Source organism: Nesoenas mayeri (genome assembly GCF_963082525.1).
Source record: "Nesoenas mayeri genome assembly, chromosome: Z".
NCBI lineage: Eukaryota > Metazoa > Chordata > Aves > Columbiformes > Columbidae > Nesoenas > Nesoenas mayeri.
In genome coordinates, this window is record NC_137542.1 from 24,088,164 (window position 1) to 24,111,564 (window position 23,401).

At 40.2% G+C, this 23,401-nt stretch overlaps 1 protein-coding gene across 2 annotated transcripts in view; it reads left to right on the forward strand.

The window, feature by feature from the left end:
• TRPM3 (transient receptor potential cation channel subfamily M member 3) overlaps positions 1–23,401 on the forward strand; it is a gene marked incomplete at both ends in the record, with an annotated part of 397,932 nt that overhangs the window by 351,631 nt on the left and 22,900 nt on the right. For both annotated transcript variants that reach the window (XM_080362471.1, XM_080362472.1), the window contains 6 exons: positions 581–870; positions 1,693–1,921; positions 4,480–4,647; positions 10,719–10,859; positions 18,240–18,368; positions 20,451–20,702. In XM_080362471.1, the coding sequence (XP_080218597.1) occupies positions 581–870; positions 1,693–1,921; positions 4,480–4,647; positions 10,719–10,859; positions 18,240–18,368; positions 20,451–20,702 (1,209 nt within the window). The remainder of the gene's footprint in view (positions 1–580; positions 871–1,692; positions 1,922–4,479; positions 4,648–10,718; positions 10,860–18,239; positions 18,369–20,450; positions 20,703–23,401) is intronic.

The window sequence follows — 23,401 nt, forward strand, 5'->3', positions numbered from 1 at the left end:
GTAGGCTAGAATGGGAAGGAAACTAAAGGCAACAGAAACAACAAAGAACTGGAGAAAGAAGGGTTAAACTTGGGATATAAAGACAGAATGGGAGGAAAGAAAGGAGATTCGTACTCTTGTGAGAGGGCAAAGGGAGAAAATACAAGAATAAGCATGGAAGGAGTCTTCAGCAGTCCTGAGCATCCCCAAGATATGTGCTTTCTGGAGGTGGAAAAAGGCAGGTGCCTTAAAACAAATGTTACATTTGGAGTGAATTCTTAATTTTAATGGTGGCTTTTGCAAAATGGTTTTAGATATTGTGTGATTGTGCTATCTGTTCTCAGGGAGAAAGAATAGTTCAGAGTGGTAGTCCAAAGCTCTTTTTCCCCTGTGTTTAGGTATGGGATTACTGACTTCTTAGTTATCATGCATCGACCAATACTTTTCCCATCATTTTCCTGTGTAAATATTTTGTCCGAAATATCTGAAAGGGCTGGCCTGTCGGGAACGTGTTTAACATTTCAGATACTGACTCCAATGCATTGTGTGAATTAACTCAGTTCTTTCACTAGTGAAACAAATTTCTCTACAATTCCGACAGGATGATGTCCCTTTGCGGCGAGGAAGGAAAACAACAAAGAAAAGAGAAGAAGAAGTTGATATTGATTTGGATGACCCTGAGATCAACCATTTCCCCTTCCCGTTCCACGAGCTGATGGTGTGGGCTGTGCTGATGAAGCGTCAGAAGATGGCCCTTTTCTTTTGGCAGCATGGGGAAGAAGCTATGGCTAAAGCACTGGTGGCCTGTAAACTCTGCAAAGCCATGGCCCATGAAGCATCAGAAAATGACATGGTGGATGACATATCCCAAGAGCTGAACCACAATTCCAGGTGAATTTTTCTTCATGCACACTTTCCTGGGTTAAAAAAAAAAAAAAAAAAAGAAGGGAAAGAGGCTGCTGAACCTGCCTGACACTTGCTTATCTGTATCTTACTTTCATTGCTAACTTGTAGGGAAAATGAAGTTCCTTCAAAGAAACTCTAAATGGCTTTCAAAAAATCTGTCTGCCAGAGAAGCAGAGTTGCTAGCAGTATAACTTCAGAAATGAGAAGGTGTCAAGAAGGCAATGAAATATTTGTATTGTCTACCTGTTCTCCCCGAGATCTCAAGAGTGAGGCTGCAACCTTTTTCCGTGCTTTTTCAAGACACTCTGTTCACCCAAAGCAGAACATTTGTTGGAATCCTCATGAGCATAATATTCAGGCATAAGTCTTAATTAACAAGATACTAGGTTCCTTAATAATCTTTCCTGTTGTTAAAAGTCTGAGACACAGAATTTTTAAGTGTTTTGGACCCTCCTTTTTACAGAACACTTGGCCACAAAATCATGGGCAAACAGCACAGAAGCAGTCCTCTAAGTTCTAGATAAACAGAGGATTTCAGCTAGAAAATGTCAGGGAGGTGGGCAGGCAGGTGGGAGCAGACAGCTGGTAGGTGTGGGTGCTCATCACTTCTAACTCAGGGCACTTATTTATATGCCTATCATTAGCCACTCACATTTGAAAATGTGGGTTTCCATGTGTACAGTCAACATCATGATTTGCATGACAGAAGGTGGTGCCCCCATTGCAGGGGCTGTCAGTTGTAGAGGGGTGTTTTCTGCAGCAAGCTGCGTGGGATAATGGGAATGAACAAATGTCCCTCTGTTGCAGGGACTTCGGCCAGTTGGCGGTGGAGCTGCTGGACCAGTCATACAAGCAGGATGAGCAACTGGCAATGAAACTGCTGACCTACGAGCTGAAGAACTGGAGCAACGCCACATGCTTGCAGCTCGCAGTGGCAGCCAAGCACAGGGACTTCATTGCTCACACTTGCAGCCAAATGCTGCTCACAGACATGTGGATGGGTCGTCTCCGGATGCGCAAAAATTCTGGCCTAAAGGTCAGCACTGTTTTAAAGCAAAATCAACAGCTTCAGGAGTTCTAGTAGATGGTGACATGGTTCAAAACAAATCAGTAATAACTGGCTCAATTAACCGTATTTCAGGTGCTTATTTGTAGTGGCATTGAGCGGGGTATGTTCTTCCTGTGTCCAGTTTTTCAGCAAGGAGCTTATCACAAAGCAAAGTTCAAAGCACATTACTTAGTTTTTTTTATCATCTTTATCAAAGCCCATTCCAGCATCAGTGAGAGTTACCAGAATAAGAACTGAGCCAGGAGGTTAGTATGTCACCCTGCCCAGGATACTTGAGGAGTTAGCCAAGGTTTTTAAAAATATATAAAGAAAAAGGATGTATAAGTGAATTAACTGCCAGAGAAAGGTGCTGATCCAATAATCTTCCCCAGAGCAGGCCAAAGCAAGCAGTACAAATTTTCTTGCAATCCCCTGCCGATCTTCCTGATGACTGACCTGAAGGGACTGCTTTAGAAGACCTAGAGGATAATTCAATTTTCAAAGCTGTTTCAGCTTTACTTCCACAGTTAGTGAAACTGCTAACAGAGTAAGGTGAATACCAGGAGGTGGGTTTTTGTTAATGGGCTGGCATCTTCCACCATCCCCAAAGTACTCACCAGTCAGTACATAACCAGGAATTGCCTTTTCCTCCCGGCTGGCTGAGAAACATTTTCAGTGAGGGGTTCTCACTTCTGCATTAATTATGTGCGTGAAAAGTGATAATTGCTCAGTTGTTTTACTGTGTGAAAATACATTTGATAATGGCAGGAATGCTCATGAGTACATACACCATTATCATACTGGGTGTAATCCAGTGACAGTGGTGAATGAGAATAAATGGCTGATAGCATTCTCATCATCCTCTCACAGGAGCTGTGCATAAATATTGTTCTCACAGATAGAAAGCATTATCACATTTGAAGACATCTTTACTACCTATTTTTCTCACCGTCCCGTTGCCCTTCAGAGGGACTGCTGCCTTCTTCACTGCTTGGCTTTGCAGATGTTCTGCCTGGGTTGATGGGGATCAGTGCAGCAACTCATTTCCCACACTATGCTTTCTTTGCAGCATGCATCTCTTAAGCCATAAAATAGACCTTTCTTTCACAGTGAATAACTGAAGGCAACAGATTCTGTTTCGTTTCAGCTTCTTGTAACATCAGGGCTTCGCCAGGATCCTTCGCTCAGTTTCTAGTCTGTGTTTTATTTCACTGAAGCTCATTAGCAGGGCCTGCTTAAAGCTAAAGCAGGCTACAAGCTACATGAGCAAGAGGCAGCATGGCAACGAAATAAATTTTCAAGCATGACTCATGGATTATTTCCCATGAACAATTTTCTCCTGTCAAAACTGTCAAATGGCAAGAAGGCTGAATGTATTATATGTATAGCTCCAATGAGAGGAGGAGAGGCAATTGCTAATCCTGCCTGTTCTTAAAAATATCTTCTCTGGGAAGCCAGGTCTGCTTGTAAGCCCCTCTGCCTGCACACATCCTTTTGTGACAGGCTGGGTGCAGGAGCAGCCCAGGCAGCTGCTGCTCAGCTCCTCCAAGCCTGGGCACAGTGTTCACATACACTAACTGCTCCTAACTGCCATACTTCAGGGGGTTTCAAACAATACGCATGCTGTCTGATGATATGATGACCACAAACAGTCACCCTCCCTGACCTGCCAACAAGCTTTCTGATTTCACTGCCATTTAGGGAGAGATTTATGACAAAAATAATTTCCCAAGAGATTACAGCAAAACCAGGAAAAGCTGTTGTGCTTGTGAATTTCGACAAGCCGCTTCTTTTTGTATTGTCACGATATCTCTTTGGTTATACTACTGATTTAACCCCAAGTATTGTTCATTGCAAGTATCCACACAAGGTAATTTTAATGGTTTCTGCACTGTCACATCGTAAGAGAGGAAAGGCAGAAAAGAAGGAGCTGGCAGTAATGTGAGCATTACATGGCTGCCAGGTTACTGAAGCAAAATCTAAAGGGACCTCATAGCTAAACACATCAGCGTTTGCTATTACTGGCTTTGCCTTGTCTCCTTAGATCCACACAGACTTATGCCTTGAATACCTTTGTGCATTACACATGAACACAGAGAGCTTGAGACTTAGTAACCCTCTCTGTAGAAATTAATACTGCTCATTTGCAGTTGTATTATCTATTATGTAAAATGCAGAATTCTGCAGGTCCAAGGTCTGAACACCCCCGTGGTCCCACCTGCCGCTGACCTTATATAATATTTTGTAAATATATTCTGGTATATAACTAGATGCTTCTGATGAGCAAGCAGATAAAGTATTCAAGAGGCCCTATTAGCCATAGCACTCACAGCAATGCTAATAGAACTTATGTGCTTTATTTCACTATAGAGCTCTGAAAACATTACCCCGGCTGACAAATATTTCCTTTCCATAGAAACTCACATGCATGCGTATTTTTCTTTTCTTAAATGTCCTGACAGAGTTGTTCCGTTTGATACTAAGTAACCATCGTGATTGTAATCTGTTTACTGTGATGATTATTGTTATCATTATTATTGCTTTAGGTAATTCTAGGAATTCTACTTCCTCCTTCAATCCTCAGCTTGGAGTTCAAGAACAAAGATGATATGCCTTACATGTCCCAGGCCAATGAGATCCATCTCCAAGAGAAGGAGCCAGAGGAACCAGAGAAGCCAGTGAAAGAAAAAGAGGAGGAGGACATGGAACTCACTGTAAGTGCCAAAAATAAGTTGCCAGCCTCGGGGCTGTCAATTTGCTGTTCCCACCTGTGTGGGCATTGCAGGCTGAATTTAGCAGATGGATAGGATACCATTCCTAACAATCCCCTCTCCTCGAGGGGCTTCAAACCAGACATGTTGGCATAATTGTGTCTCGATGTTGCAGCAGTGCATGGTGATGCTGAAGCACCATGTTGTGATGTGATATCCTCATATTTTGATTCAATATGATGCCATGTTGTCTGAAATAAATTCATAAGATTTTGGGACTGAAGCACTCAGCCATGATATATGAGTGGGCCTCTCTGGCAGAAAAGAGGGTTGCTAAGTCTTCCTTTGGATGGAAATGCCCAAAGATTCGTAGAAGCTGGATGTTTTTTTTCCTTTGGTTAATTTCATTATAGGGCCAGTAAGTGCACAAACAGGCAAGAAAAGTGATTAAAACATTTTTTCAAAATTCTTTGTGAATTTGTGGTTATTGCCTCTCACACATACACACATGAGTTTTTAATCCACTGAAGACATTAGCAAGCAGCTAGACAGCTCAGCCCTTACTAAGAGCTTCTGCCTCTCAGCAGAACTGTGTAACAATGAACTTGTCTTTATTAGTAACATAGCCTTAGAGAAATAATTTACACCACAGAGAGAATCAAATAGCTAAATCCCTAAAAACCATCCAAGTAACCTATTTCCAATCTCTTGTTCTTAGACTTTTTTGACACTTTTTAATTTGGGCAATTATCACATGAGCTATCAGACCTGCCTTAGCTTAGTTTGGTTTGCTTTGGTTTGGGTTTGATTGTGGCATCTTTGAAAGGCTTAAAACTCAGCCCTAGTTGGTCAAAGTCAGGATAGAGGCATAGAAGTAATTTTCCTGGTTAATTTTTTTTTTTTTTTAAATAAAGGAAAAAAAAAAAACCAAAAACAAAAAAAACCCAGACTGTTTCCCACAGGCAAACAGCAGGAGCTGCCCACAGGACCCCGTCTGCAGGCAGGCAGAAGGACCTGCCTACAGGACCCAATATGCAGGCAAGCCGAAGGAGCAGCCCACAAGACCCACCTACAGGACCCGTTTGCAGGCAAGAACCTGGCCATTGGGAAGGACCAGAAGCCAGAATAGCAGCAATGGGCTGTTCTCTGCTTATTAGCTATTAATTGCAGTTTACTATCCCTGGCTTCTGATCCACTTATGAAGTGCCTATTCTAATCAAATAAGCACTTCACAAGCTGCCTTTTTCTTGGCAAAGGGGAGAAATTTGGAAAGGAAGTGATTTCCATCTCTCTGAAGTTATCCCAGATCCTGGTTTCTTGTCTACAATACTGTTTCCTTTTTACCTTTTGACTCCTACTACAAGAAAGTCATGTGCTGAACTGGATTTGCTTTTGCAAATGAGTCTTAGATTTTCCCTCCCTTCTCCCTTCCATGTGCCGACAGTCCTGTTGCTCTTTCCTGTCATTAGCTCTGCCCTTAACTCCCTCAAATCCGATGCATCATTCTAGTGAAGTTTCAGATGCTTACAGCCTTTTCTGTAAAATAAGAACTGTTTCTGTGGAGTCCAGCGAGTTTAGAAATTATATATTTGGTACAGTACTACTGACCTAATGTTTCTGCTTATAATCTGTCCTGTGCTTTAGGATTTCTAACATAGCTTCTTCAGTCAGGTGCCCTTCAGAGGTAAGGAGAGATGATTGGCTAGCGGAGGCCTTTACATGTATTTCTATGGTTAGATGCCATAGCCAGTTATATTTAGTTACATTCGGACAACATGTCAGGGAGAGTGTTCCTACCTGACATGTTTTAAATATAAGAAAATACTTTAGATTGAAGTTTTGCGTTGTTCTGGCCTCAGTCAAGTGGTCTGGCATAAGTTAGGTCAAGTCTCTTCTCCTCTGCTGAGAGGATGCCTGCAAGGCTCTTTGGGAAGTGACTTAGTGAAGTTTCCCTAGAACCACACTTATATGAAGGATTCCTTATTCATAGTTCATTAACATTAATAGTTCATTGTCATGTACAGTAATAAATTTTTAATCAATTGCTAAACTTTGGCTCAATAGATCAGTCACTCACACTAACCATAGCTTGCAACTGTTGTATTCAAAATGAACTTCATCTTTTTCTCCACATTTTTTCCTTTCAGAGAGATTTTTTTATTTTAGCAATTGCTGGGATTTTATTTTATTCATTTACTTCAATGGCATGTGATTGTTTAAAATATTTTCAAAATCTTTCCACTTTTTGGGTTTCTGAGCTTTGTTCAGCTTAAAGCTTAAACAAAATTGATGAACTGAAAATCTCTTTGATCACCTCAAAAGTCCATGGTTTTGGAAATCACCCACACCACCACCACACAACTGCCCGGGCACCCTTTGTGTCCTTCACCATGCTCAGCAGCCAGGATGATGGCACTCCTGGGGCTTTAGCCTTGTTCCTCTGTATTCACCTTAAAGAGCCACTGAACACATGAAGAATCCAATTTTATATACCTGTAACTCAAATACATTGAACATTTTTCCCACCAGTATTTCAAGGCAGAGAACAATCCCCCTAGAAAAACTACCATGGAAGCAATGTTTCCATACGTAATGTGGGATACAATGGGATGTGCAGAGACAGGTATGGTATATCCAGCCAGCTAGGTACAATTTTCACACATATTCTGTGTGAATACAGGGTAATTCCATATGTAGCATGTAGATTTCACTAAGGATAAAATTTGAAGAGCCTGTGATAATCCTAGCAGGACTGAAATTCCTGTTATTTAAAGTATAGTCTCTTTATAAAGATTTCTATTTATAGGATCATTAATGCAAAAACGCACAACCCAAAACTGCCCTGGTTCCCTGTCAGTAAACTATCATCAATTGCATAAAACAAAATCTGCCCTCCCCCCAAAAAAGAAAAAACAACAACAAACACTACCATCACAAAAAAAAAAAGCCAAAACCAAAAACAAAAGACAAACCAAAACCACACCAAAGAATCAAAAAAAATCCTGATTTCTAAAATCTCCATGTAAAACTATGCTCGCATCAATCCCCTCAGGCTAAAATGATGCAGTTGTACCACACTTTACAATGTAGCTGAGCTGCTGTCAGGCTTACCTTGCATGACTCATGGTGAATCATGGGCAAAATTGTGTATTAGGGAAAGAGATGCCGCCCACGCAGAGCAGTGTCTTGAGTTATTCCCACCCTAGTGCTTCCCCCTCTAAGTGAAAACACATTTGTTCACATTCAGCATTGCAGCTGTTCTGCTAACACAGTCACTTAGGTTATTTCTGTGTGTTTCTAATGGGGAGGCTTTTCAATTTGTTAATACTGTGATATAATTAACAGTCAGGGACATCAGGTCAAACCTAATCCCCAGCCATCTCAGAGCAATTCCTCATCTGTAGCATGGGGGAGGGAAGAGAGAGGTTACTATTATATGATATATTTAATTCAAAAATAATTATAACAAGATAAAATTACAGTATCATTATGAACAAAAAAGCAATAGCAAACAGGAAATCGGCATCCATGAGCTAAAGCGTAAGTCTGAGTACTGAAAGGACTTCATCCTAAAAACATCCACAACTCACTGATTCTAGTGAGAGCTAAGGGTGTCTAAAAATCATTAAGTTTATAAAATTGTGAAGTATTTAAACCCTGTAAAATAATCCCTTTCACCAATGCACAACACTACTCATTTGTTAATGCTGTCAGCTTTCATTTTCACTCTGCTGCCAATTTTTTGAGCACCAGAGGACAGTAGAGACAAGGCTTTGGGAAAAGCTACAGAAAACTCTGTATGCCATATTTCCCCAAAAGGGCATCAGCAAATAGAGAGAAGCAAAGAAATTAGTACCTTCTTGGGCTATAATTTTCCCAAAGCACTTCAGATCATATTTCACTTCTTTTTCTCTCAAATAAACAATCCCTGATGTGGATCAAGGAATCACTTCTGTTTTGTAGACTTCAGATAATGACACCTGGGATTCTGTAAAGGCTATATAATCTCTGCTACTATAGATATATTCAGTAAGAATCATGTTCTTGCAGACTACGTGCTTATCTAGTAAGAACCCTTTTCCTCTGCTGAACAGCCGCTTCATTTTTTTCCTTTTTTTATGAAACTCTTGATGGTCTTTTAGGGGGTTTTATGTGCTCTGTGAGAATCAACAGGAGGTATATTTAATTTTTTAATATGCATTGTTTTATCTACATTTATGACAATGAACTTAGAAATCTCGAGGCATAAAAAGATAAAGGAAGCAGGTTCCTTCATCAGAGCTGGCTGCAGTTTTAAAAGTATCTCAGCAGGTTAGCTTCAGTGCAGCGTATTTGTGTCCTGAATCTTTGTTCTGTTCTGTTAAAAATGTGCAGGGCAACATCTGTCCATAGTCAAAGTCAAGAATGTAAGGCACCATGTGGAAAGTAACAACACCGGAGGAAAAAACTACTTGCATAAATGCAATGAAAGAGGAGCATTAGGCAGGAGCTGTCTACGATGATACACAGTCATAATAATGTCACAAATATCTACACTAACTGAAACAACAACAACAAAAAAAAAAGTCATCAGTTTATCATTACAAATTACTATTTTACAGGACCAGAGACTTACATGAATAGCTGCACATGAGGCCTAGAAAAGGGAAGACTGTGTTTCTTACTTTTAAATAGGTGAGAAGGGTATCTCCTGTTCCTGCAGGGCCCTAGAACCAGGTCAAATAGTTCACCTGAAGCTGATTCACTAAGTATGTACTGAACATCCTGTTGAATCAGAGAGCACAGAGATAGATAAAAGAAGGACCTCCTTATTGAAAGACAATGTGTCTGGCATCTAATTGTTCTCTTTAGGAGCTTAGTTTTCCATATTTTTTAAGTTGCAGATGCAAACAATGATAACATTTTTCAGGGATGGTGAAAGTTTGCTTCATTTAACATGAAAGTACAAAAGTAAGAAGCATTTAAATAAAATAATCATCTTGCAATCCCTGCATACTTAGGTAGGACAGTGGTATCTCAATTCTTGCAATTCCTTTGATGTACAGGAGTGCTACAATCTATAGGTGCTGCCACAAGCCAGATAGTAGGAACTTGCTCAAGGCACAGTGACCTGAAATCCACTCTTAGTCTACCATTCATAAAAGAACTGTTTCAGAAAGAACATTTAATAGATCATGCTGTACACTAAATACAAAGGAATACTTTATTCTAAGCATCAACTTCAGTGAGTATATAGTATAGTCACTCCTTCCACCTCTCTGCAACTGACCATGAAGCTAAGAGTAAATAAAATATTACCATCTTTTGCCTGTTAGGTTTGCACTTATAGCTGAGAACTTGAGCTTGTGTTTCTGGAGTTCAGCGTAGCTCTTCAGTGAGTCTGAATTGCAATGGTAAAAGTGGGATCAAGCCTAACGGAGACAGTGCATGAGCAGTCTGGAACTTCATCATGGAAGAAACCACAATCATGTAGAAGGATCTTTCAATCTAAGGCCTTAATGCTGCAGTGAACTCCTCTACATCCTTGTGAACTTCACTGTGGGATCATCGCCTGTGACAGATCCAGAGATCAACATAAAAAGTCACTGGCTTTGTTGTTTCCAGTCCAGCAACTGCTAACTTATCTTTCCCCTGTTATTCTCTCTCAGTCTCAGCCTGATGAACTCCTCTCTATTTAAAACTAAAACTTGTCTGTTTTCTGTGTGCGTCTGTTTATAGTATAGAAGAATACCACAAAAAGCGATTGTCAGGTAAAAATTTTGCTGTCTACACAGCTAAAAGGAGAAATCTTCTCCACATTTTTTCTGTTGTTCACCAGTCAAGGATTTCCCACTGGTGCTGACAGTTGCTGCCAAAGCATTGCTTTTTCGGTTTACAAAGTATTAAGCAGCAACTTCCATGCAAAATAAAAGATAATCTGAGAACAAAGCGTTTTACAGCTAGCTATGGTCACCTGGTTTTGTCTAAAGATGAGGAAATCAGAGAAGTTTTGAATAGGTTCCTTTTGAAATTTCAAAAAATACATTAATGCGTCTTTCACACGGAAAGAAACACAAGAATGTTCTTTCTTGTAGGCAATGCTTGGACGAGGGAATGGAGAATCCTCAAGAAAGAAAGAGGAAGAGGAAGTTCAGAGCAGTCACAGACTGATCCCTGTTGGAAGAAAGATTTACGAGTTCTACAATGCTCCCATTGTTAAATTTTGGTTTTACACAGTAAGAAATCTTTCCTGTTATATTACTACTGTATGGACAAATACTGAAATCGGATTAAGGTCCTCTTGGGTATTTCATTGGAAGTTTGCATCTGCATGCATTGGAGGGCTCACCTATAAATAGTTTAATAAAAATCTTTTGTGGAAGTCAGCTAAAGCTTGCAAACTTGCCTAGGAATTTTAAAGACTATCATTCCATTCAGGAAGTTAATTGTTAAAATTTGATGGACTGTGTATGTTTTCCTTCAAAGTAGCAGATTGCTGTCATCAGTGTTCCCGAGGAATTCCCTGTAGGAGAATTCCCAATAGGAGAGCTCCCAATAGTAAGCCAAATGGGAGGCTGTGCTGGATCAGGATATTGAATCATGTAATAATTGATGGGGGAAAAAAAAAAAAAGCAGACTACATATTTTCTTGGAACATTTTTTCTTTGTTCTGTTTTGACTAGTCTGCAGAGTGTCTCTCAGAGAAAGTGTTTGTGTAAGTACCCATGAGATAACGGAGTAGCAGCTAATGTACAATTTTCAGGGACAAATTATGTCAAATCATTATAATCTCCCTGTATTATAAAGAAACAGACCTTGCAGGTGAAGCAGAAGAAAAAATATGTCATGTATTTTGACTAGAGTGAGACAATATAAAAAACTTCACAGGGTATTCTCACAGATAAATTAATAACCGCTATATTAAAGTTACTATGTGGATACAAAGCTTTTTGGCAATTACTCCTCAAGAGCAGATATTAATTATTCATTATCAAGCTGGAAGAAGGGTTTGGAAAGGAGTCCTTCAGGTTATCTCCTACATCAGGTGCTGATATTTTCATTCAAAACTTGGATAATGGAGTAGAGATTAGTTATTAAATTTGCAAGTTGCCATAGAATGTAGAAGGATGAGATCAAAAAGCAAAATGAACACAGAAAGTAATCCTTTCAGTCTCCCTGTCTGGAATATTCTATTCCAGTTCAGATTCTGCATCATGTGACATTTATGAACTGGTTTGAAGGACACAAAAGAACCTAAGGGGAAAGATTTAAGGAAGTGAGGTCATTTTCTCTGGGGGAAAAAAAAAAAAAGTCTGCAGAAGGAATGTAGTAGTCTTCAAATATGTGTAAGTAGCTGCAGAGAGGAACAAAATAGAATGATCTCCAAATCCTTGCTGAATAGGACAAGAAATAATGGTTTAAATTGCAGCAAGGCAGTTCTAGGTAAGATGTTAGGAAGCAGTTTTTAACTGCTCTGAGAGCTACTGTCATAAACTCTGTAAGGAGATGGTAGATTTTCTATTATTAGTGATCTCTAAGTCTATCTTATCAAAACATATGTCGGCTATGGTACACTGTAATTAGTCCTGCCTCAGCACAGTGGAATTGGCCAGATTATTTCAAGTGGTCCTTTCCCGGAATACTTGAAATCCATTTTCCATCATTCTGCTGAATGCACAGCAAATAACAAAGAATGCATCCTTCTGTAGATGACTTCTTACAAGAAAAATTGCCTTGCTCAGATCCAGGCGATAATGTCTAGAGACAGCAGGAACAACTCACATCAACAGAGACTAAACTGTAGTGAACAGCCTATGCTGCAAATAACTCCAGTTTGGCAACTGGGAGTAACTAGTTGCTGAACTGTGTGGCCTTTGAACATTAATCAGGCCAATGAGTCTGGAAACTGCTCATCAGCAGCCTAGTCTCTGCAATATGTCTCTGCAATATGTATTTTGTATAACCAAAAAAGTCTTTACACTGTAAACAGAAAGAAGCATCCAGGCTCTCCCTGTTAGTTCAATTCTGAAATGGGAGAAAAAGATCAATATTGCATTTCCATTTAGACCTGTTCTTACAGTTTTATGTCCTGAGGCAGGTTTCAATCAAGGTCACTTACTAAAGGTGCCTCTTGGCTACACTGAACTTGAAGAGCAAATTAAGGTGGATTCTGGCTGAAGTGCTTGACCAGCTGGGTATACTGAGAAACTCCTGGGGTCTAAAAGCAACACAACTCTCAGATGAGGTTTAAAATTGCACAGTCTGTCACACTGTTTACAAGTACAAAGGCAAAAGTATTAATCATAGATTTCAAAATAAATCCTCCAAATTTTACATTCTACATTCCAAAATGCAAGAAAAGTGACTATAATTATGGCTTTGTATGCCCTTTAAAATCATCTGATTATTCTATATCTACCTACCAGCTATCACTCTGTAGCTGTATCCACCTTCGTTCTTAAAATATACAAGAGTGGGGATGTTTGAGGAAGTAACATTGTGACTCAGCAGATGAGCCAAAATAAACAGCTTTTTATCAGGCAAAAAAAAATTCAGCATTTCTCTCTGGACATGCAATAGTTTAAGAAGTCAACTGCTCTGTTCTGTGGCTGTTGCTTTGAAAACTATGACTAAAAAAGCCTCATCTCACAGATTTCTTGAGGAGAAGAGGATGGTCTTTCCCATTTAACTACAAGCTTTAGGCTGACATGCTAGTAGGTTGTAAAGCCCACACTTCTGCGTCTTCTGAGAAGGAATAGCTGCAGAGGGAACTGAACCCAGAGTACAAGTCATATTCTAAACATCAACACAGCTTTGCCCTAAGTTTTGCATTTTGGGACCACTTCATTTTATGCTATAGTTATTTTATGCTGTAACTATTTCAATCAGTGAGAAAAGGAGGACTCTACAGCTGGTACAATTTCGTAGTCTGTCCCTGACCATAATGAGTATTTGAGTGTTTTCTATAGAATGGTACAGCGTCCGTAGGAGGATAGGGAGCAACTCACCCTAGAAACTTCTTAGCAGGCATTGTCTCCTTAATTTCTTGAGGTACTGCCCTCAAGGGTGAAAATGGCAGGACCTAGCTCTTTGTGAAGCCATGTAAAAGCAAGAAAAAGACAGTTTAGCTACTTGTGAAGTAGCACTTTCAAACAATCTAGGGTACCAGCATGGGCAGCTGTACTGAGGATTTATCACAATGTGGGATCAGGACAGGCTCCTGGAAGGCAGCAACAAGTTAACAGGTCTGGGGAGCAAGAAGGGGGATGCCACTCACTATCTAAAGGGCTTGTTTCTTGGGTTAGAATGGTGCAGCTTGAGCATCATTTTATTCTTAAATCAATGTAGTTTTCCTTTTTTTTCTTTTTTTTTTTTTTAAAGGAAACTTTTTCACTTTTTCAGTGAAAAAGTTTGCAGTGATTTTAATTACATTTTTGATAGAATCACAGAATCTCCTGAGTTGGAAGGGGTCCACAAGGATCATCGAGTCCAACTCCTGTCCCTGTACATGACAACCTCACAGTTCACACCATGTGTCTGAGGATGTTGTCCAGTCTCTTCTTGAGTGTGAGGCTTCACACTGTCAGGCTTGGGGCTGTGACACCTCCCTGGGGAGCCTGTTCCAGTGCTCCACCACCCTCTGGGGGAAGAACCTTTTCCTAATGTCCAACCTAAACCTCCCCTGGCACATCGTCCTGCCATTCCCTCAGGTTCTGTCACTGGTCAACAGAGAGAAGAGTTTGGTACCTGCTCCTCCTCCTCCCCTTGTGAGGAAGCTGTAGCCACCATGAGGTCTCCCCTCAGCCTCCTCCAGGCTGAACAAACCAAGTGACTCATAACCACACCTCACATGGCTTCCCCTCCAAACCCTTCACCAACTTTGTAGACACTCTCCAGTAGCTTTATATCCTTTTTATCCTGTGTTGTCCAGACCTGCACACAGTGCTCCAGGTGAGGCCGCACCAGTGCAGAGCAGAGCGGGACAATCACCTCCCAGCCCGGCTGGCAATGCTGTGCTGGACGCACCCAGGACACAGGTGGCCCTCTTGGCTGCCAGGACACTGTTGGCTCATGTTTAACTTGTTGTTGACCAGAACCCCCAGATCCCTCTCCACAGAGCTGCTTTCCAGCATCTCATTCCCCAGCCTGTATGTACAGCCAGGATTGCCGTGTCTCAGGTGCAAAATTCACCAATGGGAAGTATTGTTGAACTACATGAAGTTTGTGATTACCCAGTTCTTCAATTTGTCCAGACTCCCCTGCAAGGCCTCTCTGCCCTCAAGAGTGTCAACAGCTCCTCCCAACTTTGTGTTATCAGCAAACTTAGTAAGCAATCCCTCAAGTCCTGAGTCTAAGTCATTTATAAACACATTGAAGAGTGCTGGCCCTAAGATGGATCCCTGCAGAACCCTGCTAGGGACTGGTCACCAGCCCAACATAACCCCATTTACTAGAACACTTTGAGCCTGGCCTGTCAGCCAATTGCTCACCCACTGTATTGTGTGTTTATCCAGCTGTGTGCTGGACATCTTGTCCAGGAGGATACTGTGAGAAAGAGTATCAAAGGCTTTACTGAAATCAAAAAGATCATGTCAACAGGCTTCCATTGGTCAACTAGGTGGATAACCTTGTCGTAGAATGAAATTAAGTTGGTCAGGCAAGACTTTCGTCTCATGAACCTGTGGTGACTGGGACCAATGACTGTGTTGTCATTCAGATGTTTTTCAATAACTCACAGAGCAATCTTCACCATGATTTTGCCAGGAACAGAAGTGAGGCTGACAGGCCTGTAGTTGCCAGGGTCATCCCTGTTGCCCTTCTTGTAGATTGGGAAAACATTTGCCAGCTTCCAGCCTTCCGGGACCTCTCCAGATTCCCAAGAGCACTGAAAGATCATGGAGAGAGGTCTCACTATGATGTCAGCCAGCTCTTTAAGCACCCTTGGGTGAATTCCATCAGACCACATCGACCTGTAATGATCTAGCCAGAGTAGCAAATCCTGTACAAGTTTCGGATTGACTGGGAGTTTATCATTCTCACACTCATGATTTTCCAGCCCAGGGTTATGGGGGCCCCCAGGTTCATAATTGGTGTTGAAGACCAAGGCGAAGAAATCATTCAACATCTCGGCTTTGTCTATGTCCCTGTTAAGAAGGTGACCATACTCATCAAGTAATGGGCCAGTGTTATTTCTAGCTTGCCTTTTGCCATTAATATATTTTCAAAAGCCTTTTTTATTGTCCTTCACCGTATTGGCCAGCTTCAATTCTAATTGAGCTTTGGCAGCACAAATTTCCTCCCTACAGTGGTGAGCAGCTCCCCATAGTCCTTCCATGAGACCTGACCTTGCTTCCACTGACCATGTAATTTCTTTTTTTTGCTGTATTTCAAGAAGAAGATCCCTGCTCAACCAAGCTGGCTTTTTGCCTCGCCTGCTAGATTTTCAGTATTTTGGAATTGCCTGATCCTGTGCTCTTAGTAGGTGGTGGACCCAAACACCTTCAAAAGCTTCTTCCCAGGGAATCTTACGAAGTCAGCCTGAGGTCTGCTCTCCTCATATGTACTATTAAGGTCTTGTTGGCAGTTTTCCTCCCATTAGCAAAGATTTTAAACCTGGCTGCTTCATCTTTGCTGTGGCCAAGGAAGCCACCGGTCACCACATCTCCCATGAGACCCTCTCTGCTAATGAGAATCAAATCTAGGAAGGCACTTTTCCTAGTCAGTTCCCTTAGCAACTGCACCAAGAAGTTATAATCTATATTTGGGTTGACAAAAACAAAACAAAACAAAACAAACCACCACACACAAAACAAAACAAAACAAACAAACAACAACAACAACAACAATAAATAAAAAACCACACACACGAAGAAGCAGCAAAAGCCTCTAATTACACCGAGGGTCTTGTAGTTTCTGCAACCTGTGTAAACCATAGTGCCCTTATTCTTTTGTCATGCGAACTGCAAATGCTCAGCAAAGGCTGCTGAGTCAGACCAAATTAATAAGATTTGCTGATAATTAATAATCAATAAGATCTAAGAGGAGGGGTATTAGGTGACAGTATCACCTCGCTTTTTGCACTTTAGTAGAAGGTGTTATTTCAGTTAGGGAGGTGTGTGTCCAGTTCTGCCAGCCTAGACAGAGTTTCTGCTGACTCAGCTGACACCCTAGACACTGACATAAGTCAATATTGCTCTCCATTTCCTTTAGGAGTGCTAAGGGATAACCAGTCTGTAGACCTGAGTGTTGCAATCCATCATCACGCACAAACTGAAAGAGAAATGAGATAATTTCCTGCTCTGTTTTATGTAGACCAGAAGCAGTGGTTCAACTGACTGTCATCTCTGTACTGATAGTTATGGACAATGTAGATAATTCTCTGAAGTGCCCTTCAAACAAGCGACTGGAAGAAAAGTCAGAACCCTGTGGCTTTTACACAGAGCAGAAGTGATGTTCTCTAACAAATACAACAGGACTACAAATCCTGTTCTGTGAGGTGCTGAACACTGAAATAATCATACCCAAACGTCTCATACCCAACCCCCTCTGTCGTTGTTTCATCTTAAGTCTGACACCAAGTACACGATAGTTGTGAGGAACATGCAGCTAAGAGAGAAAAACTGTGTTGAAATACAGATGCTTGGTGTAAGCTTTCTGTCATAGTGATGAAAATGTTAATGCACAGAACTGAATCATCTTTTCTCTGGTTTAAATTTGGCTTATGATGCATTTTCTTGTAGGGCTGCTGTTTGAAAACTAAAGTAGACAGACAGTTGGATTCTGGCCACCACAGACTCCAGCCACAGCCTTTCACCCTTGCTACAGCCCATTCTCAAGTGTGACACTTGCATTTCTCTGAGTTTTAAGAACTTGATGGTGCAGTTCACCTGTCTTTTTTTGGGTCATCATTTCATTATATTCAGCATGCATAAAGAAAGGAAGAAGAAACTAAAAATGTAATCTACTCCTTCCACTGTATCAGAAATTAGGCCAGAAGGTAGATATATTAGAGAATGAAAAGGAAAAGAGTTATACTTAAAAACTTACAAAAAATATACAGCAAATGAATGTCTGGCTATGCCTGGCTACTTGCTGCAGCAATGTGAGTAGGAGGAACAGTGTTTTGGGAAGGAATCATGATGAGGGTTAGGTCAGCACTACACTAAGTAGGAAGACCTCTAGCAACACCTAGGACCTTTTGGGCTCCAGGCAAGGATTGTCCAAAAAGGATTTGGAATGCCAGAGTCAGCCTAGGCTAGGTGAACAGGGAGAAAAAACACAGAGGACCGGTGTTAGAAGTAGTTGAGGAAGAAATCTCCATATAGGTAAATTAGTTTGGTAGTTGTTATAGTGGTATCAGAGTTCCCATCACTGTGATATAATCCAGGGGGACTGCATTAACACAGTTCTTTTGGGGAGGCTAATGTAGCTGGAGCAGAGGTTGTTTGTGCGTGTATTTTGTAGATTCCACACTGTATGTGAGCTTTTTCAGATAGCCCAGAATAGTCTGATTTAACTCTGGTTATGGGCGAATTAGGAATATCAAATAATTCCTAAGAAACTGGCTCCATCATATAATTATATTGACTATTGACACTCATTTTTTTTCTTTACAGCTGGCATATATAGGTTACTTGATGCTGTTCAATTATATAGTGTTAGTGAAGATGGATCGCTGGCCATCTACACAGGAATGGATTGTCATCTCATACATTTTCACTCTGGGAATAGAGAAGATGAGAGAGGTAAAATCATCCTACCCAAGAAAGACAAAATTTAAAAAAAGGAAAAGTGTGGGTTTTTTCATTTTAACATGCTTTTATAATTTTTCCCAATATAATTTTTCATGAACAGGTTTACCCTACAATTGCTCTTTTGTTTTTTTGGAGAAAAACAGATGGATTGCTAAAAGCACAGCACTAAAAAATCTATCTTCCTCTATTTTAGAATCAAGAATCTCTCTCCAACAGAATTTCTCTATTCAGACTTCAGTGTGATGCACATTTAATAGCATTCACAGGTATAGGACAGTATTCTGACATTAAAACTCAGCCATATTTCTTGAAATGTAGCCCAGTGAGTGAAGAATGTTTCAGGGAGAGGGAAAGGAGATATGCTGTAACAAAACAGATATGGAGACATGGTGATAGCATGACAACCGAAAAGCCCATGTTTAATCCCCACCCCAACTCAAACAGAGTTCATTCAAAATTTACAGCTGTTCTGTCTGTCCAAGTATCTTGAGCAAACGCTTTAAACAAAACCAGACGTAACTGGGGGGAAGTTTAGATTCACGTTGAATATTGCAGCACATTTCTAATAGTATTTCCCCCTTTTGATCTTGAAATTTCTTGCTAATTATGTCAAGCAATAGCATGCATCTCCCTAAAGATGCTAAAGCAGACACATAGATCAGAAACAGAGCATTTAAGGTGACGGTCAGTCTACACACACAGTGAGGGTGACATGCCATCCCCTGCCCCTCATGGTCTCTCCCACTTGCAGCTGCTGCTCTGTCCTTTGCACTTGGCCAAATGTGCATTTATTCCACAATGACACCAGAGGCCAAATTCAGCCTTGATGTGAGTGGGTGCGAGTCCTGTTGACCTCAGCTGAAACAGCACATTTGTACCCCTGGGCTGAATTTGTTACCATCTACATTTGTACTTTGTACAGCTTTTGAGGACTAGACAAAAATTGGTTTTGCAACATCCACTTAGACGTCAAAGGTTTCAAACACTGTACAGTAAACTCTACATTAGAAATAAAAAGAGCAGGAGAAATTACACTACTTCTGTGGCCTATAGTGAGTGTACTTCGCTAACCAAAATAAGAACAGTGGCAGTAGCCACATGAGGACTCTTCAATGCTGATGGAGACAAAGCACCACTGGCTCAGTAGGTGGGAGGCTGCTGGCAGGAATTGTGTGTGCCATGTTTGTCTGATCGTTCACCCCAAATCATTCTTTCCACAAAAGTTTTTCAAGAACATTTGTCAGAATGGATTTCTAAGCAGATGTTGAGACTGTTCACAGAAGATGAAAATGAATTAAAAGAACATTTTAAGAATGGTGTTCATCTTTTTAAGGAACTGTATGAGTCTGCTCAAATGTTCTCAGGCTAAATATAGAAAATTGAAACAAACAGCTTGTTAACTCACTAAAAGCTAGGAATTTTTCGCAGAAATCACTTGAGGAATAATTTCAACAGTAATTTGGGAAAAAAATCAGGTCTCCAAAAGGATCTTGCAAATAGAATGACAATAAATTCATAAGGTAAGATTAATTATTTTTGTGAATTATATTTTCAGCTGTGGAAATTAATTTCCAAAAACAGGTCCAAGTAGCAGCTAGTATCTCTCTGGATTAAATGCTAAACTCACATCTGTATGGTTATTAATTATTTATTGAGAGGTTGATACACATTTTAGAATATTTTTCTTTACATCTACAGCTTCTTCAAATGTGGATTTTCTAAAAAAAATATATTTCTGTATTTCTCCCTCTATTCCAAGACTCTTAGTAGTGTCAATAAATTTGAAAAACAGAAAGGTATACATGTATTTCTTCTGATTTTGTGAGGATTTTAGAGCATGTGAGGTTTTAATCCTTTTTCTTTTAAGTATCTTGCACATAGATATATGCTGATGATGGTTGAAAGGGAAGATTTCTCAAAAAAAATCATAGAGTAGATAAGACATATATGTATGACAGGAGTCTATCAGCTTTGCTTTTGGCCTGTGTGGCATGTATCTGTTTACTACAGATTTCTTCAAGCTTAAATTAAGACAACTCAGCTCCTTTCCTCTCCATGTCCTCTGTCCTACAGATATTGATGTCAGAGCCTGGGAAACTGTTACAGAAAGTGAAAGTTTGGCTCCAGGAGTACTGGAATGTTACTGATCTCATAGCCATCCTCCTGTTCTCTGTTGGGATGGTGCTCCGTCTGCAAGATCTACCACTCCGGAGCGATGGCCGGGTGATATACTGTGTTAACATAATTTACTGGTATATACGGTTATTAGACATCTTCGGAGTAAACAAGTATTTGGGACCATATGTTATGATGATTGGGAAAATGGTAAGAGAATTTGGTGTACTTCTTCAGTGTTTTGCCAGCATGTTCTTGACTTGATATCTTTGGCTAATGACATCACTGAAGATTTATCTGTATTTGTTTTTACACATTAGCATTTTCATGTAAGCTAGAAATCAGTGCCTTATTGAATCAAAACCACAGAACTGAGGATTAGACTCTCCCTGTTCTGTTAGATGATGTATTGCTTGTCTTTTTCTGAGAGCTCTTTGCAAGAGGAAAGCCGTCCATCCTACAGCTCTGTGCCTCATTTGCAGAAAATACAAAGGATTCTAATACTCAACTAGTTCTGAAGGAGGCTGGTTTGTTAAGGTAAAAAAAAAAAAAAAATGAAATAAACAAGAAGACTATAGGATGTTGATGATCGGGATTTTGTATAGCTCCAGAGTACAAAGGTGAAAACACTCAATAGTTCTTGCTGAAGGTTACTGTAAAAGGGCAGCAGGACAAGAGAAAGGACCAAAGACCAAAGGGAAAACATTGTTTCTCTCCTGCCCCACATGGAATGTGTCCCTCCGCCAGAGGATCTGGTGGTCACTAGGGCTTATACAATACACAGCGTATAAAGTTCTTAAAAAACAACTACCCTCCTACTCTCTTGTATTTTTCACAGGTGTCATGCACAGAAAGATTCAGAGCTGTGCTGCTAGCAAAGGCAGTCTGAAAGCCAGTTCAGTAATAAACAAATTGGTCATGAATTACATCTTCTGTTATAGTAGCCAGTGTTATGGATGGCTGATAGGAGCCCAGCTTCAGCAATAGTATAAACAGTGGTTTAGTTTTCTCCTGTGGTCAACAGAGAAGGAAGTGGTTGAAATCAGCTAAATAATACAATTTCCATTCCTTTGTCATCCTCACATGTGTACAAGGTATCAAGACTCACTCCACTTTCTGTGGAAAACAAATACAGGAAAATCACTGCCCTCTGTAGGCTCAGCACCCACTCAGAAGGTGTTGAATTTAGCTACCAAAGTACTCCGAAGGTGCAGGCAACTGTTAAAGGACGGAAGTTCTTTTATTTTGTCCCTTCCTGTTATTTGATTTTCATACCTCAGCCAACTTTCCATGCACTCAGCAACTCTGACACATCCACTTTGCCCACACATTCAATGCCCAACTGGTTTGAGTTACACAATTTTGCTTCTCACATCTATTTTCTGGTCAACTTATTCCCCTATGTAGTGGCCAACCCCTTTATATCATGCACAGACTTCCCTGGGAGTTGCACCTGCTCACTCCAGGCTGCAGTGTGCTCCCTTGTGTATTTTTGTTTAAATCACATGTCCATTTACGTCCTTGGGTTTTGTCTTTTCCACTCCATGGTCTTGCAAGTACCATTGAGTACTATGGAGAACATCAAACTGGTTATACATATTTCTACAGAGTAAGCCCATCACAGCTACTGAGTTCCTCTGCAGATCAAATTTAATGCCTGAGCTTTTATCTTGAGCTTCTATTGCAAGTTTTAGACTTAGAAGGAAAAATGTTACTCTTTCTATCTTTCCAGTGGTAAGAAATTTTCTTTTCACCTGCCCCTACATTGTATGCATCAAAACAGCTGTAATAGGTTTTACCTCTGGGCACTGTGAACAAATATGCAAGTGAAATTAAGCAAGGGTTTGAGCATTTCAAAAGCAATGGGCTAAAGGAATGGTGAAGATAGGAGGAGGAAGCTGAGTGGCCAAGTTTATTATTATTTACTAATTTCAGTAACAGGATATGCTTATTGTAACGTGCTTTTCTGATCTCTGCACAGTGGTAGATTTACTCCCCTCTTATTTGAGAATGAAAAGAAATAATTGTGGCATGTCAAGAGAATCAGAGGTAAATCAGTTCCCTTACTGTGTGGGAATGCCTACATTTTCTTAGCTTGCCTGCAAATAAAAAAGGGGAAATTGAGCCAGCATTTTATAAAACTGCACCAACAGTTCCTTGTTTTGTCACTTTTTAAAACAGGTGACTAATGAGTTCTTCAGAATGGTTGAAATAGCCATTGGCTTGTGGAAACAACAATTGTAGTTTGACCTTGAAGGCCAAAGAGCTCGATACAATGCCCATTAGAGTCAGTGGAAACTCGCCTATCTATTTCACTGGATTCCAGACAAACTACTGAGATTTTAGAAAGATACTCAGTTGAAGGAGGGAAAAGCTAATATGCAGCTTTAATAGAGAACAGCACTGAAAATTTTATTTCTTGCAACATGAGATTAAACCTGATTGTCTTACATTGCCACCAAATACTTATGTTTATTTGCTTGCATGACATTTTAAAATCAGTATTATATTACATCATATCATGTTATATATTTCTACCTGAAACAAAGTTTCATCAGAGAAGACAGGAGGAACCAGGTTTCATCTCCAAATTCCTTCCTTAAATGTAGCAAGCACTAAATGTAATTATGTAGCTTTCCCACTTCAGTATGGTCTCTGAGGTACAGTGAACTGGAATTTCTTTTCCATCATGTTTTCTTGAGAGATTCATGCTCTGAATAACATAGGAATGTTGGTGATTTACTTGTCTGTTATTTTTAATCCTTTAAGGCATTTGTTTTCCTCTCTCACATCCCCAGGGCTTGCTTCTTTCTCTCTTTCTTTCTTTGTTTCCTTCTTTCTTTCTTTTTCTTTCTTTCTTTCTTTGTTTCCTTCTTTCTTTCTTTTTCTTTCTTTCTTTCTTTGTTTCC